The sequence below is a fragment of the Balaenoptera musculus genome, chromosome 8 (assembly GCF_009873245.2).
Source record: "Balaenoptera musculus isolate JJ_BM4_2016_0621 chromosome 8, mBalMus1.pri.v3, whole genome shotgun sequence".
Taxonomy (NCBI): Eukaryota; Metazoa; Chordata; class Mammalia; order Artiodactyla; family Balaenopteridae; genus Balaenoptera; species Balaenoptera musculus.
The window spans coordinates 56,569,128-56,582,845 of NC_045792.1; the positions used below are offsets into that span (position 1 = coordinate 56,569,128).

At 42.2% G+C, this 13,718-nt stretch overlaps 1 protein-coding gene across 4 annotated transcripts in view; it reads right to left on the reverse strand.

Annotated features, from left to right (window-relative positions):
• The window catches only part of POLD3 (DNA polymerase delta 3, accessory subunit), a 46,480-nt gene extending 34,062 nt beyond the window's left edge, over window positions 1–12,418 (reverse strand). For 2 of the 4 annotated variants that reach the window (XR_005021043.1, XM_036862283.1), the window contains exons 1-2: window positions 6,471–6,623; window positions 5,050–5,105 (exon numbers count right to left, since the gene is read on the reverse strand). Coding sequence is in view for 2 of the 4 variants with exons in the window: in XM_036862283.1 (XP_036718178.1) it covers window positions 5,050–5,105; window positions 6,471–6,530 (116 nt within the window). In the remaining 2 variants the exon portion in view is untranslated. Of the gene's footprint in view, window positions 1–5,049; window positions 5,106–6,470; window positions 6,654–12,392 lie in introns of those variants that run through there. The other 2 variants (XM_036862285.1, XM_036862284.1) reach the window with 2 other exon arrangements.
• Between the last annotated feature and the right edge of the window lie 1,300 nt (window positions 12,419–13,718).

Genomic DNA, 13,718 nt, shown 5'->3' on the forward strand with positions numbered 1-13,718 from the left:
AAGAAATCAAGGATGACTGGATTAAGCAACTCAAAGAACAAAGTTGTCATTCACTGAGATGGAGAAAAGCAGAAGGAGGCGATGTGGGAAAAATTAGGAGTTAAGTTTTGGGGCATGTTAAATCTGAGATGCCTATTAGTCATTAAGTGCTGTTAAAAAGTAGCTGAATGGGGCTTCCCTGGTGGCGCAGTGGTTAAGAATCCGCCTGCCAATGCAGGGGACACGGGTTCAAGTCCCAGTCCGGGAAGATCCCACATGCCACAGAGCAACTAAGCTCGTGCGCCACAACTACTGAGCCTGCGCTCTAAAGCCCGCGAGCCACAACTACTGAAGCCTGCATGCCTGGAGCCCATGCTCAGCAACAAGAGAAGCCACCACAATGAGAAGCCCGCGCACCGCAATGAAGAGCAGCCCCTGCTCGCAGCAGCTAGAGAAAGCGTGCGTGCAGCAATGAAGACCCAATGCAGCCAAAAATAAATAAATAAAATAAATTTAAAAATAGAAAATAATTTATTGCTAAAAAATGCTAACTATCATCTGCCTTCAGCAAGTCATAATCTTTTTGTTGGTGGAGGGTTTGAAACATGATGAGAATTACCAAAATGTGACACAGAGACAACAAATAAGCAAATGCTATTGAAAAACTGGCACCCACAGACTTTGTCAACACAGGGTTGCCACAAACCTTCAATTTGTAAAAACAAAAACAAAAACAAACAAACAAAAAATGCAGTATCTGCGAAGTGCAGTAAAGTGAAGCACAACAAAATGAGGTAAGCCTATACACATTTTAGGGCTTCACTTATAAATAAGCTTGAACCAACACAGTGTATTCTTACTGTGAGGACTGAAGCATTTTTAGTATAACAAGCACAAGATACGTAGAAATGTTAAATAAAGTGATAATTATTGATTTAAGAGCTAAAACTACAGAACTCTCAGAAGAAAACACAGAAGTACATCTTCATGATTTACTTGGGTTAGGCAAAGCCTTCTTAGATACTATATAAAAAGCACAGGCAACAAAAGAAAAAAAAACCGGACTCCATCATCAATAATAAGAACTCTTGGGCTTCCCTGGTGGTGCAGTGGTTGAGAGTCCGCCTGCCAATGCAGGGGACACGGGTTCGGGCCCTGGTATGGGAGGATCCCACATGCCGCGGAGCGACTGGGCCCGTGAGCCACAACTGCTGAGCCTGCGCGTCTGGAGCCTGTGCTCTGCAACAAGAGAGGCCGCAATAGTGAGAGGCCTGCGCACCACGATGAAGAGTGGCCCCCGCTTGCCGCAACTGGAGAGAGCCCTCGCACAGAAACGAAGACCCAACACAGCCAAAACTAAATAAATAAGTAAATAAATTTTAAAAAGAAAAAAAAAAAATAATAATAAGAACTCTTGCACTGCAAAGGGCACCATCAAGAAAGTGCAAAGAAATCATTATCTGATCAGGGACTTGTCTCTAGAATATATAAAGAACTCTTACAACTCAATAATAAAAAGACAAACACAATGGAAAAAATGGGCAAAGGATCTGAATAGGTATTTCTCCAAAGAAGATACACAAATGACTAATAAGCACATGAAAAGATGATCAATGTCATTAGCCATTACAAAAATGCAAATCAAAACCATAATGATACTGCTTCACACCCACCAGGATGGCTAAAATTAAAAAAGACAGATAACAGAAAGAGTTGACAAGAATGCTGAGAAATCAGAACCCTCACACCTTGGTGGTGGGATTGTAAAATAGTGTAGCCACTTTGAAAAACAGTTCCTCAGCTCCTCAAAATGTTACATATGACCCAGAAATTCCAATCTTAGGTGTATACTCAGAGAACTGAAAATACATGTCCACACAAAAACTTGTACGCAAATGTTCACAGTAGCATTATTCATAACACGCCAAATGTGGAAACAACCTAAATGTCCATCAACTGATGAATGGATAAACGAAATGTTATATATCCATATGTTATAGGTTGAATTGTGTCCCCCCCAAAAAAGATAAGTTGAAGTCCTAACCACCAGTACCTCAGAGTATGACCTTATTTGGAAATAGGGTCTTTGCAGATGTAATAAGTTAACATGAAGTCATACTGGAGTAGGGTGGGCTCCTCATCTACTATGACTGGTATCCTTGTTTTGTTTTTTTTTAATGGTATCAACTGCTTTTTATTGAGCACATATTAAGTACTTTCCATAAAATTCAATCTGCACCCTAACCTTAGAAGTTACATGTTTTTATTTTTTATTTTTTTTATAAATTTATTTATTTATTTTTGGCTGTGTTGGGTCTTCGTTTCTGTGCGAGGGATTTCTCTAGCTGCGGCGAGCGGGGGCCACTCTTCATCGCGGTGCGCAGGCCTCCCACTATCACGGCCTCTCTTGTTGCGGAGCACAGGCTCCAGACGCGCAGGCTCAGCAGGTGTGGCTCACGGGCCCAGTTGCTCCGCAGCATGTGGGATCTTCCCAGACCAGGGCTGGAACCCGTGTCCCCCGCACCGGCAGGCAGACTCTCAACCACTGCGCCACCAGGGAAGCCCTACATGTTTTTATTATTCCCATTTTTCAAACAGAGACAGAAGCTCAGAACCTAAGAGTGGTGACTCAAGTGGGTAACTCAGCTAAATGAGTGGATTCTGATTCTGGATGCATGGCCTCCAAAGCCAGTGTTTGTAATCCTAAGGCTCCTGTGCCTCAAACTCTGCTCTGCTGGTATTGGCTGGAGGGAGCCAGGATGAGCCCTCTAAGGGTTAGGCCTTCCAAACAGGAGCCACCAAGCCTGATGTCTCATCTGTCTCTCAGTTTAGCCTGACTGGTATCCTTATAAGATGGCTATGTGAAGATACAGACACACAAGGAGAATGCCATGTGCTATGAAGGCAGATACTGGGGTTATGCAGCTACAAGCCAAAGAATGCCAAACATCGCTAGCAAACCACCAGAAGCTAGGAAGAATCAAAGAAGAATTTTTCTCTACAGGTTTCAGAAGGAGCATGGCCCTGCCACTATCTTAATTTTGGACTTCTAGCCTCCAGAACTGAGACAATAAATTTCTGTTGTTTTAAGCCACCCAGTTTGTAGTATTCTGTTATGGCAGCCCTAGAGAACTAATATACTATATAATGGAATATTATTCAACCATAAAAAGAAATGAAGTACTGATACATGCTACAACATGGACAAACCTTGAAAATATTATGCTAAGTGGAGGAAACCAGACACACAAGATTACTTATTATTAATAAGTAATCTTAAGTATTAATAAGTATTAATAATTACTTATGATTCCATTTATATGAAATGTCCAGGATAGGCAAATCTATAGATGGAGAGTGTATTAGTGGTTGCCTAGTGCTTGGGGGGTGAGGGGAGAAGAATGATGAGGGACTACTAACGGATATAGGGTTTCTTTTGGGGGGGGTGATTAAAATGTTCTGAAATTAATTATAGTGCTAACTGCACAACTCTGTAAATATATTAAAAATCATTGAATTGTACATTTTAAACGGGTGAATTGTATGGTATATGAACTATATCTAAATAAAGCTGTTTTTAAAAAAAATAATTATGAAAGAAAGTAACAGGGTGCATGACAGAGAGAGAGGAGTAGGGACACCGGAAATAGAGCATTAGGGAAGAGTTGCTATATGAAGTAATGTGTGAAATTTGAGCTGAAACCTGAACAATGAGGACAGCTGTGAGAAGAGCATTCCAGGCAGAGGGAATGGGACAAATTTCCTTGAGTGAGAATGGGCTTGGCACATCTGAGGAACAGAAAGGCAAATATGGCTAGAGTATAAGTGATGTAGAGAGTGGTATGGGATGAAACTGGTAGACAGGCAGGGGCTAGACAGCGTATTAATTCCATAAAAATTATAGGAAATAATTCCATAAAAATTATAGCTACAGTAAAATTGCCGGCAACTTTATTTCATCTCCAGTCCTCAATATGCACCTTTAATCTCAATAGGCTTATATAGTAACAGTTAACTCATTTCATATTTAAACATCTATAACCATAACAAATAATTACTCTTATGGGTGTCTAATCCCAAAGTTACCTAAACCTGTTAGGTTTGGGCCAGGACTGGTCTCAGCAATGGCAATCTCAAATAGTCAGAATCAGTCCGAACCCATCCCTGGGCCAAGAGTTTCAGGTCTTGAAGGCATAAACATCACAGTCAAAATTAAACTCCTGGATCTGCCAAACAGCAACCCAAATCAAGCCAAATCAACCCATTCTAGAGATCAGGGATTTTTTTTTAAGACTCACAGAATGTTCCTATGACTCAAGGAATAGGGAAAAACCAAACCACCTTTAGGAATAAAGCAAACAAAATGAGTATTTAACTCAATATATGTTAACAGGCTCTCAGCCTGTTCACCAATTCCTACCCATTGGACATAGACAACACCTGCACATTTTCAGGTGAAGAAATTCCGAAGTTAATTCAAAAGCCTGCCCCTTCCATTTTGGCCCCAGGTCGGACTACAAGTTTCAGCAAGGAAAGGTGATAGGGCAAAATTCAAGAAGGGCAATGCTCTGTCATCCTGAACACTCCCTTTTTAGTTTCACTTAAATAGTTCTACCCTGTCTTATACTGTTACACAGCTGTGTCAAACACCTGTTGACCTCATTATGGAAGTTATTTCAGTAACACCCAGAGATGGGCCTAAGGAGCACATGTGAAAATGTAATGAAGATGTTTAAGATAACAGACATATAAATCTGAGATGTAAACAGAATTGGCTAGCCCATTTAATAAATTAGAAATAACAAAGTGATGTTAACCAGAGGGCAAGGCTACAAATAAATCCAGTAAACATATCACCACACATTTGTATACAAGTCCACCTATCTCCTAAATAATAGACAAAAGCATTAAAGGTAGTAAAAAAAGGTATTCTTTCCCATTCCCCCTCAGGGTGGGTGAGGTGTGGGTTCTAACCTAGAGACTATCTGTAAAGCTAACAGAGCAAAAGAAAACAAACAAACAAAACCAAAAATTCCAATCAGATTAAAATTAGTAATAAATTGTACTTACTGTTTGGCCTGATTAACATGAACTCCTAGTGTATAGCTCAGCCATTTGTATGTCACCTGCAAGAAGAAGGAGTTTTATTTTAATGTTTTATTAGATGACTCCAGAGTGCAGGTCAGTCCCAAGGGCTCCTAAAGATTCTTACTCCTAGATGATTAAGCCTTATAAATTACATTAGATGCCACCCCAGTTTTGCCAAGAACCATACACCTAGGCAGGTAGGACTCAGATATTTATCTTACAAATACTAAGATGTCTGTATCATAGATTAATGCAAGAATCTAAAAAGAAAGGCTGAATATACATAGAAAAAAAATCTCATTTTTCTCACACTCCTTGTTTTACTAAGGCCCTTTTTTTTCACATTCTGTCCTTTTTTGGGGCCACCACCAAAAACTATCCTCAAACTCACCCAGAAGCTAGGTTACTTTGGAGTGTATAACTCAGAAACTTCTGAGGAAAGTTGCAGCCATACAAATATTAAAGGGCACAGGTGGTGCAGGGGTCAGGGAATGAGTGAAGTTGTTGAATACTGTATCAAGAGGTTAGACTGGTAACTACTGGCATCAAGCTTTGATCTTCCTTCCATCCTTCATTGAACTCTCCTGTCATTTGCCACCTCCTTATAACCTGTCACCCTCCTCTCAAAGTCTTCCAATTCTAAACGCTGAGTTTCCAATAATTAGAAGACTTATATAGGTTAGGCAAAGGCAGTGTGATGTAGAGGAAAGCACTAGCAAAAGAGACAGACCTAGGCTGGAAAACTGATTATCCCTTACTAACCACAAATAAATTATTTGGTCCCTCTGCTTCAACTGCCTTTTCTAGGGATACTTCCACCGACCTCCAGGTGGGTCACTGTAGAGACTAAACGCAATAATGTGTATCCAAAGCTCACAGTAGGCACTCAGTCATCACGATTTGCGAAGCGCTCTCACATCCATCGTCTCACTTGATCTTTACTCCAACCCTGTGAGGCAGGCCAAGCCTGTATCAATACCAAACTTCCAGGAGGAGGAAACCAACTGACGGCCGGAAGGTTACATGTCACTTAACCCGGTCAAAACACAATTTCCTCAACTGAAAACTTGAGACTTCAAACGCCAACCACGTCGTCAGACAAGTGTAGAGACGCCTTAGAAACACTATCAACCAATGTTCCTCCTCGCCCCCCCGCCCCCGACCTCCGGGGCCCCGGGCCTGTGCACAGAACCCAGCACGCCCACCCTAAGGACGCGGATTTGCGCGCGAGCCACAGGTCCTCCCCGGCGAGTTCTCGCTCGCCCTGGGGCACCAGGCGTGGGGACCGTGTCCCCTGGGCCAGTCCCCACGCGGCACACGCAGACGCGTCAAGGCCCCCGCCGCCCTCGCTGGGCCCAGGACCCCAGTCGCACGCCCGCATTCCCCAAATCCTAGCTCCTCACGATCTTGTTCTGGTCCGTGACGAACTCGTCTATATTTTCCAGATAAAACTGGTCCGCCATGGTGCCGCTGCGCCGGACCCGCAGCCTCCGAGCTCCCCTGGCCACCACAACTGCAACTCCCGCCGGCGGGAAACGTCTTTCCTCCCTCACAGGTCCCGGGTCGTTTCCCACAGCAACGGAGGCGACGCGCTACGGCGGCCGCCCGAGGGTCAAACTAGTCTCGGAGACGGCGCAGGCTGAGCGAAGCGGAGCTAATAGGAGCGGACGGAAGTGAGGTCCTAGCGGCGCAGGCGTGCTCTGGAAGGGCTGAGTGTAGAGCCCTAGTTTCAAATCCCAGTTCTGCCTCTTAGTGAGTGACCAGGGCAAAATACCTCACCTCTAGGAACTACAGTCTTTCCAACTCTAAATTGATAAAATAATCCTTACCTTTTCATACATTTATTCAACAAATATTTATTAAGTACCCAGTCTATTCCAGGCACTTCTTAGGCACTGGGACATAGCAGTGAACAATAAAGACAGAAATAAACAAGTATTTTAGTAGAGTCCTGCCAGCTAGGATAAAGTACTGCCTGTTATAATCTCTCAGAATTGAGAAATCAGGGAAAGTTTTCCAGAGAGGATGAGAGAGGGGGAGTATTTGCTGGGAAGAGAATAGTTTTCATTATGGTTGGAATGCCGGGAGAAAAGGACAATGAGGAGGGATGAGACCGAAGAAGCCAAATCATGCTATGCCTACAAGGTTGTGTGAAGGGGCACGTGCACTTTATTCTCAAGAAAAGTTTTCGAATTGGGGAATTTCAGCTAAAATTTCTCCTAACATCAGCTAAAAAACCATTCAGCAGAAGCCAGTGTATTTCAGTAGGGCAGCATAGTGGATAATGGAGCAGGTCCTAGAGTTAGACCCTGGATTTGAATCCTGGTTTTGATATTTGTGTGTGAACTTAGGTAAGTTATTTAACCACTGCAAGCCTGTTTCCCCACCTACAAAATGGAAATAGTGGGACTTCCCTGGCAATCCAGCGGTTAAGACTCTGCCTTTCCAGTGCAGGGGGCGCGGGTTTGATCTCTAGTCAGGGAACTAAGATCCCACATGCCTCAAAGCCCGGCCAAAACATTAAAAAAAAAAAAAAGATGGAAGTAGCAATAGCACCCATTTCAAATGTTTGTTGCAACATGCATTCATTCAAGACATAGTTAGCAAAAGCCTACTAAGGGCCCGGCACTGTTCTGGGTACTGGGGCCCTGGGGATACAGCTGTGATCAATAACACACAGAGCCTGTTCACATGTAGCTTACATTTTCTTGGAGATTTTTAAGTGAGGGACGGTAGCAGCTTAAAATAGGATCGTACGTACTGGAAATTGAGAACTGAGTAACTTGGGTTTTCTTTGAGTCAGCAAAAACTGCTAATGAATTAGATGAGTGGAGTATGAGAAAGACAGTAATCAAGGAAAATGCCTAGATTTGGAACCTAAATCTTATCTCACCTTAAAAAAAAAAAAAAAAAGAGAGATATGAAGATATGAAGAGAAAGAGCAGATGAGAAAATTTAAGAATTTTATTTGGCCAGAGTTATAAACGGGATAATATACATATACCCCTCATGCCATGCCTGCACACAATGAAATCAACAATTAGTAGCTGTACTTGGAATTGGCAAATAATAAAATGACTAAAGTTAGAAAACAACAACAACAAAAAAACAGTTATTACATTACTATATACCAGGCACACTGTACCAGGCTTTGAGAGTGAGATTTCATTTGATTCTCATAGAATCCCTGCAAATGGATTGTGTCTGTCCATATTTTATAGACTAGATTGCTGAGGCTCAAGAGAGGAGACACGGATTTTCCATGTCACAGGGTTAAGTGGTAGTACGGGAGCTGGAACTCGTTTCCAGTCATTGCTCCACAGGATTGGAAAAGAAGTCAAAATTGACCAAAGAAGAGTCTTGATACTACCTCCCTGCCTAAAGGGAGCAGATGATAATACTTATAGACTACCTGGCCCAACATGGTCCTAGATCTGCCAATATTAAAAGAGTTGCATATCTTTTAGAAGCTAGATTCGTGGTTGTCTTTCGGAAGATAGAAACTGAAAGGGAGTAGGAGGAGGCTTCTGAGAAAAAGGTAATGTTCTGGTTCTGGATCTGTGTGCTAATCCCATGGGTGTGTCAAGTCTGTGAAAATTTGAACTGTACACTTTTGATATATATGGTTTTCTATATGTGTGTTTACATCTATAAAAAGTTTAAATGATTATTCAGGAAATCTTTAACTACTGTGCCAGGTCTTCTCAAATCAGTAAAACAGAAAATAGGTACAGGTAAGGATGGGTATTGGAAAGGATGGGTTCAGTCTTAACCTTGGAAAAAAGAAAAGAGATTCTGGGAAGAAAGGATAATGGACAAATGGACCCCAGGCAAGACAGTAATGGAATTATCAAGTTAAGATAAATGATCAAAGGCATCTCCAAGACTGGGTTGGAATAATGAGACTAGAAAGGAATGACCACCGGCTATGCCCAGGAGGGGGCAGGTTGGGAGTTGGGCTTGTACATTAAGGGCAGGGAGCTGGAGGGGGAAGGGAAAGCTCTTCTGCTTATGTCTGAGGCCTACCCAGCCTTGAACATTCCTACCTCAGGGGAGGGTAGCTGACTGGAAAGCATGTGGGCTTTGGAAATACATTTTTCTTTTAAAAAGCAAGCAAAGCAAACAAACAAAAACCTAGGCTTGAATCCCAGCTTCACCACTTTCTAGCTGCGTGGCCTTGGGCAAATCATTTAACCTCTCTAGTCCTCACTTTCATCATCTTTAAAGAAGAGACAATGATATGTAGTGATGTTCTGATAAATGATTAAGAACCAATTTACCAAATAAAAAAAACCCTGATTTGTAGTGGTTGCCAGCTTCTGTGGTGTAAATATTCCCACCATAGCAGATTCCAAACTACAGATAGTGAAGTCACAGAATGCAGAGTCAGGAAAAGATGCACACTATCACACCATTATTTCCACTGTACAGACACAATAAGCAAATAACCTCAAGAGCATAGATGATAGTAAAATGTAGTAATATAATTGAGAAATAAGATTTGAATATTATCTTTGTTTTTAATATAATTTATTTAATAGTAAGTTATGTAATTTAGTTTTTAGTAACAGCTCTGTTTAACAAGTGACTTGCAAACTTTCTGAAACTTTAACGTTCAGCTCTCATAAGCAAGTACATGCCATCTCTAGCACATTACTATAAATATAATTTAACTTGCATGATTGAGGGGATTGAAGGAAACATGTTCTGTGCCTGGCAGATAGCTAAGTGCTCTAAAAATGGTAACTATTATTATATAACTAACACTTGCATACAACTAACTATATGCCAGACTCTGTTCCAAGTGCTTCACAAATAGTAACCCATCTAACCTCCATAAGAGTCCTAGAAAGTAAGGTGTGTTATTAGCCCCTTTTTCCAGATAAGTAAACATTGGCACAGAGAGGTTAAGTAACTCGCCCAAGATCACAGAGTAAGTGGCAAAGCCAGAATTATAACCCAGGCAGTCTGGCTCCAACATCCATGATCTTAAACGTTTGTATTTTGCTGCCTCATTATTAGTTTACAACTGCATATAGGAAAATAATAAGTACTGTGAAAGTCTAACACACTTTATTGCAGAATTTTGGAATCCCTGTGCACATTAGTCAAGTGAGAATTGCTTTCAGTGGAAGCCAAGTAACAAATGATATATGTTGAGTATCTAAAGGATGTGGGACTATAGAGTCCAGGTAAACAGGAGTTAATCTTAGAAGTTTTCAAGGCAATTGTTGCAGGGGGGGAACAAGGTGGAGGGAGGAAAGTTGGTGGGGGAGGGAATGGACTTTGATTAGGTTTATGGAGAAAACCACAGCTAACAAATGCCAGTGTACAAGCCTAGGACTGTGGCCAGGAGATTAGTGTTTTTCTAAATAATGCCTGAAAGCTTAATTCTAGGGTCAAAAGTAAATCAGAAAAGAAAGGAGCGCTCTGCACTTTCACGCCCATAAATCATAGGTGTGAAACTCCTTCAGCTCATGTGCATCACTGAAATGTTAATAACTATCATTTATTGAGCACCTACCATGTTGTGGGGACCTTGCAGAGAATGACTCATTTAATCCTCAAACAACCCTGTTAAATTCTATTATCCCTTCACCAAAAAAGAACCCAAATTTGAAATCAATTTTATGTTGTTGATAGGAAGAATGAATGGGAAATGATTTCATATAAGTTCCAAGACAAGTTTTGCTTAAACTAATAACTAAGTAGGATTTTAGAACTGGCCTCCTTCTAATATAATAACAACAACCTCACCAGCATCTAATAGGTTCTCAGTGACGTTTATTGACTTAAATTCAATTACACTGAAGGAAGTGAGATTTGAGGGGGAAAAACACTGGATTAAGAAACAAGGTGATCTGAGACAGTGTTCACTCTTACTTATCATTCTTGGAGTGTGGAAAGTGTACAGGCACCATGCTAGGCCTTTTACTTTAATATTCTCATTTAATCTTCAAAATAATTCTATAAAGTAAATAAATATTATTACTTACCTACTATTATCCCTGTTTTACAGATGAAGAAACTGGAGCTCAGAGAGGTTAAGTAACTTGCCCCAAACCATCCAGGTAATAAGTGGTGGAGATAGGTTTCCACCCAGGTGTGCCCAGAGCCCATGCTCAAACACTGTGGTTGTCTTTTTTATTCTTTTCCTTATTTTATTGTTTTCTGTGCATCTTTGAATTTTTATGAGTCATTTTTACAAGTATCATTTTTATTGTTAGAAAAAAATGAACATATTTTCACTTTGAAGAAAAAGTGCATTTAGCAACATAAAATTAACTCATCTTCCTACTCCAGGCATGGTGTTTTCCCTATTTGAAATGTAAAAGGCAAATCTCCAAAAAGGAAAAGTACCACCATTCCTTCCTTCACCTCAAATGTTGCTTCTTTTAATAAGACAACTCACTCCCTATTCCTTAAGGATGAGGCTTAAGATTAGTTTTAAGAACACGAGCAGTTCTGGGGATGGCAGTGTCAGGTGATACCAGCAGTGGGAGCCATAGCATCAAGGCTCCATGTCTCAAAACAGAACCTAAGGTTGATGTTAGAAATAGAAGACTGACCCTCCTCTTCATCCCACTTTACCCCAGAAATGATTGGCTTCGGAGAGTCTAATGATTCTGACAGAGCGTGGGGTGGGAAATCTGGACGGGGCTCAATATTGGGAGGGAATGAGGAGCCGTCAGCCTGTATGTGGGCAGGATCCCCAGACCGCAAGCAGGGGAAGAGGGCCTGTAAGAGGAGCTCAGGAGCCCCACCAGCTGGCTGGGCTTCAGGGCTGCTATAGGTCTCTGGGGGATAGCATTCCAGTCAGGGTAACGGGTTAGAACAAAGGAGAATAAGATTAAGAATTATGACTCGGAGGCCACATAACTGTCCAAGGGCCATTCCAGAGTCCCAGAGGCCCAGGACTTATTAACACCAAGGTATTTAGCATTAGATCATTCGTACATTCATTCATCAAACTTTACTAAAGGTCTCCTACCTACTAGACCCTGTGTGACCAATGGGAACACAGCATGGTCTTCATCCCTGGGGATTTTAGAGTTGGGGGGAAATAAACAGCAATACAGTGCAAGGGAAGCACAGGGTGCCATGTGAACCCACAGGAGGCAACCAACCCAGCCTGAGGATCAGAAGAAATGTGGTCTTGGGTTTCCAGGATTACATACCGCGTAATCCCTCCTCTCACTTTAGGCAAAATATAAAAGAAATGAACTCAGGGTGCTGCCATTTTTATAGTTTTTAACAACGCAAAACACACCTGTATTTCCTCTTAAAAAAAAAAAAAAAGAGCTGTTTTATGAGAATACATATACCTTGTGCAGACTGTCCTGTGGAATGTACAGCCACCAAGGCCAGGACACATCAACCTTCCTGACAGCTGGGGAGTCAGGAGCCCAGGGGACGGTGAGATAAGGCTCCAGCTGCTGTTTCAAAACACTTTATCAGTTCTGTAAAAATCAGTGTAAAACCCCTCAGTTATCAAAACAAGGTGGATGAGGCAAGAGGACACTCAGACACTGGTTCCCTTGTTTCATACCCACGGCACCGAACCACACCTCCCCCCAGCCCACACTCACACCCCAGCCCGTTCATCCCTCAGCTCAGCCACCGGAGGCTCACGGTGCCATCTTTGTTGCCGCAGACATTCAGAAGAACAGGAGGACCTCACCCCCGCCCCATCTTGCAGTTGCTTTGTACATTGTTTTCCTTTGTCCATTCCCTTGAGGGCTGGAAGGGGGCTGGGGGTGGAGGGGATGCTGAAGGTAAAAGTTAATTGGAAATTGCCTATGAGAAGTTTTGTCTCAAGCATATCATTTCTGAATTATTAAAATTGGGGGCAGGGGGCATTGGCTTTCAGGGCTGAAAAGAAGCATATGATCCTTCTCTTACAGACCATTGCTCTCTGGCTCCCAAACCCTGCTGGGTGGGAATACTTCCTGAGGAAACGCTGTGTGGCTTCAGCTTTAGTTTCCGGTGAAGAAGGGACAGAGGCCATTCTAGACACAGTCCTGATGGAGTGGGCTGCTCTCTTTGCTCTGTCTGTCTCCTGACATCGCTGCTTCTCTCTCTATGACTATTCTGTTTTCTTCTTTGGCTTAACCACTGTCTCTACTTCCTCAGAATTTCCGTTTAAACACAGCCATAGGTTGCCATGGCTCATCTCTCCCACTGCCTCCAGTTTTTGCCTGTCACTACAGATTTTCTCAACAATTCCCCATTTTGTAATTCCTAAATTGTTGAACCTGATATGCTCAGCTTATCTCAGGCTTTTGTTTCTTTTAAATCTCAGATTAGCAATATCTTTCTCAGGATACTGAGCAGCCAGTGGAAAGATTCCTCTGGGATAATTGCTTCTTCATTCATTCTCCAGTTGTTGATTGAGTTCCTTCTGTGAGCTGACTATGTCTGTGAGCTACGATAGAATACAAGAGACATGTGGCCCTGGATGGAAACAGAGAAGTTGATGAAAAGTTACGAGATCATGGTATGAGAGGAAACAAACAGTGTGCACCCATCGGAAATGTCCGGTAGACTGTGGGGTATGCCTGCGCCCAGATGCAGAATTAGAGTGGGGATCCACACATGTAGATGGGAACTGAAGCCACTGGAGGGGATTAGATGAACCAGGGACAGAGCCA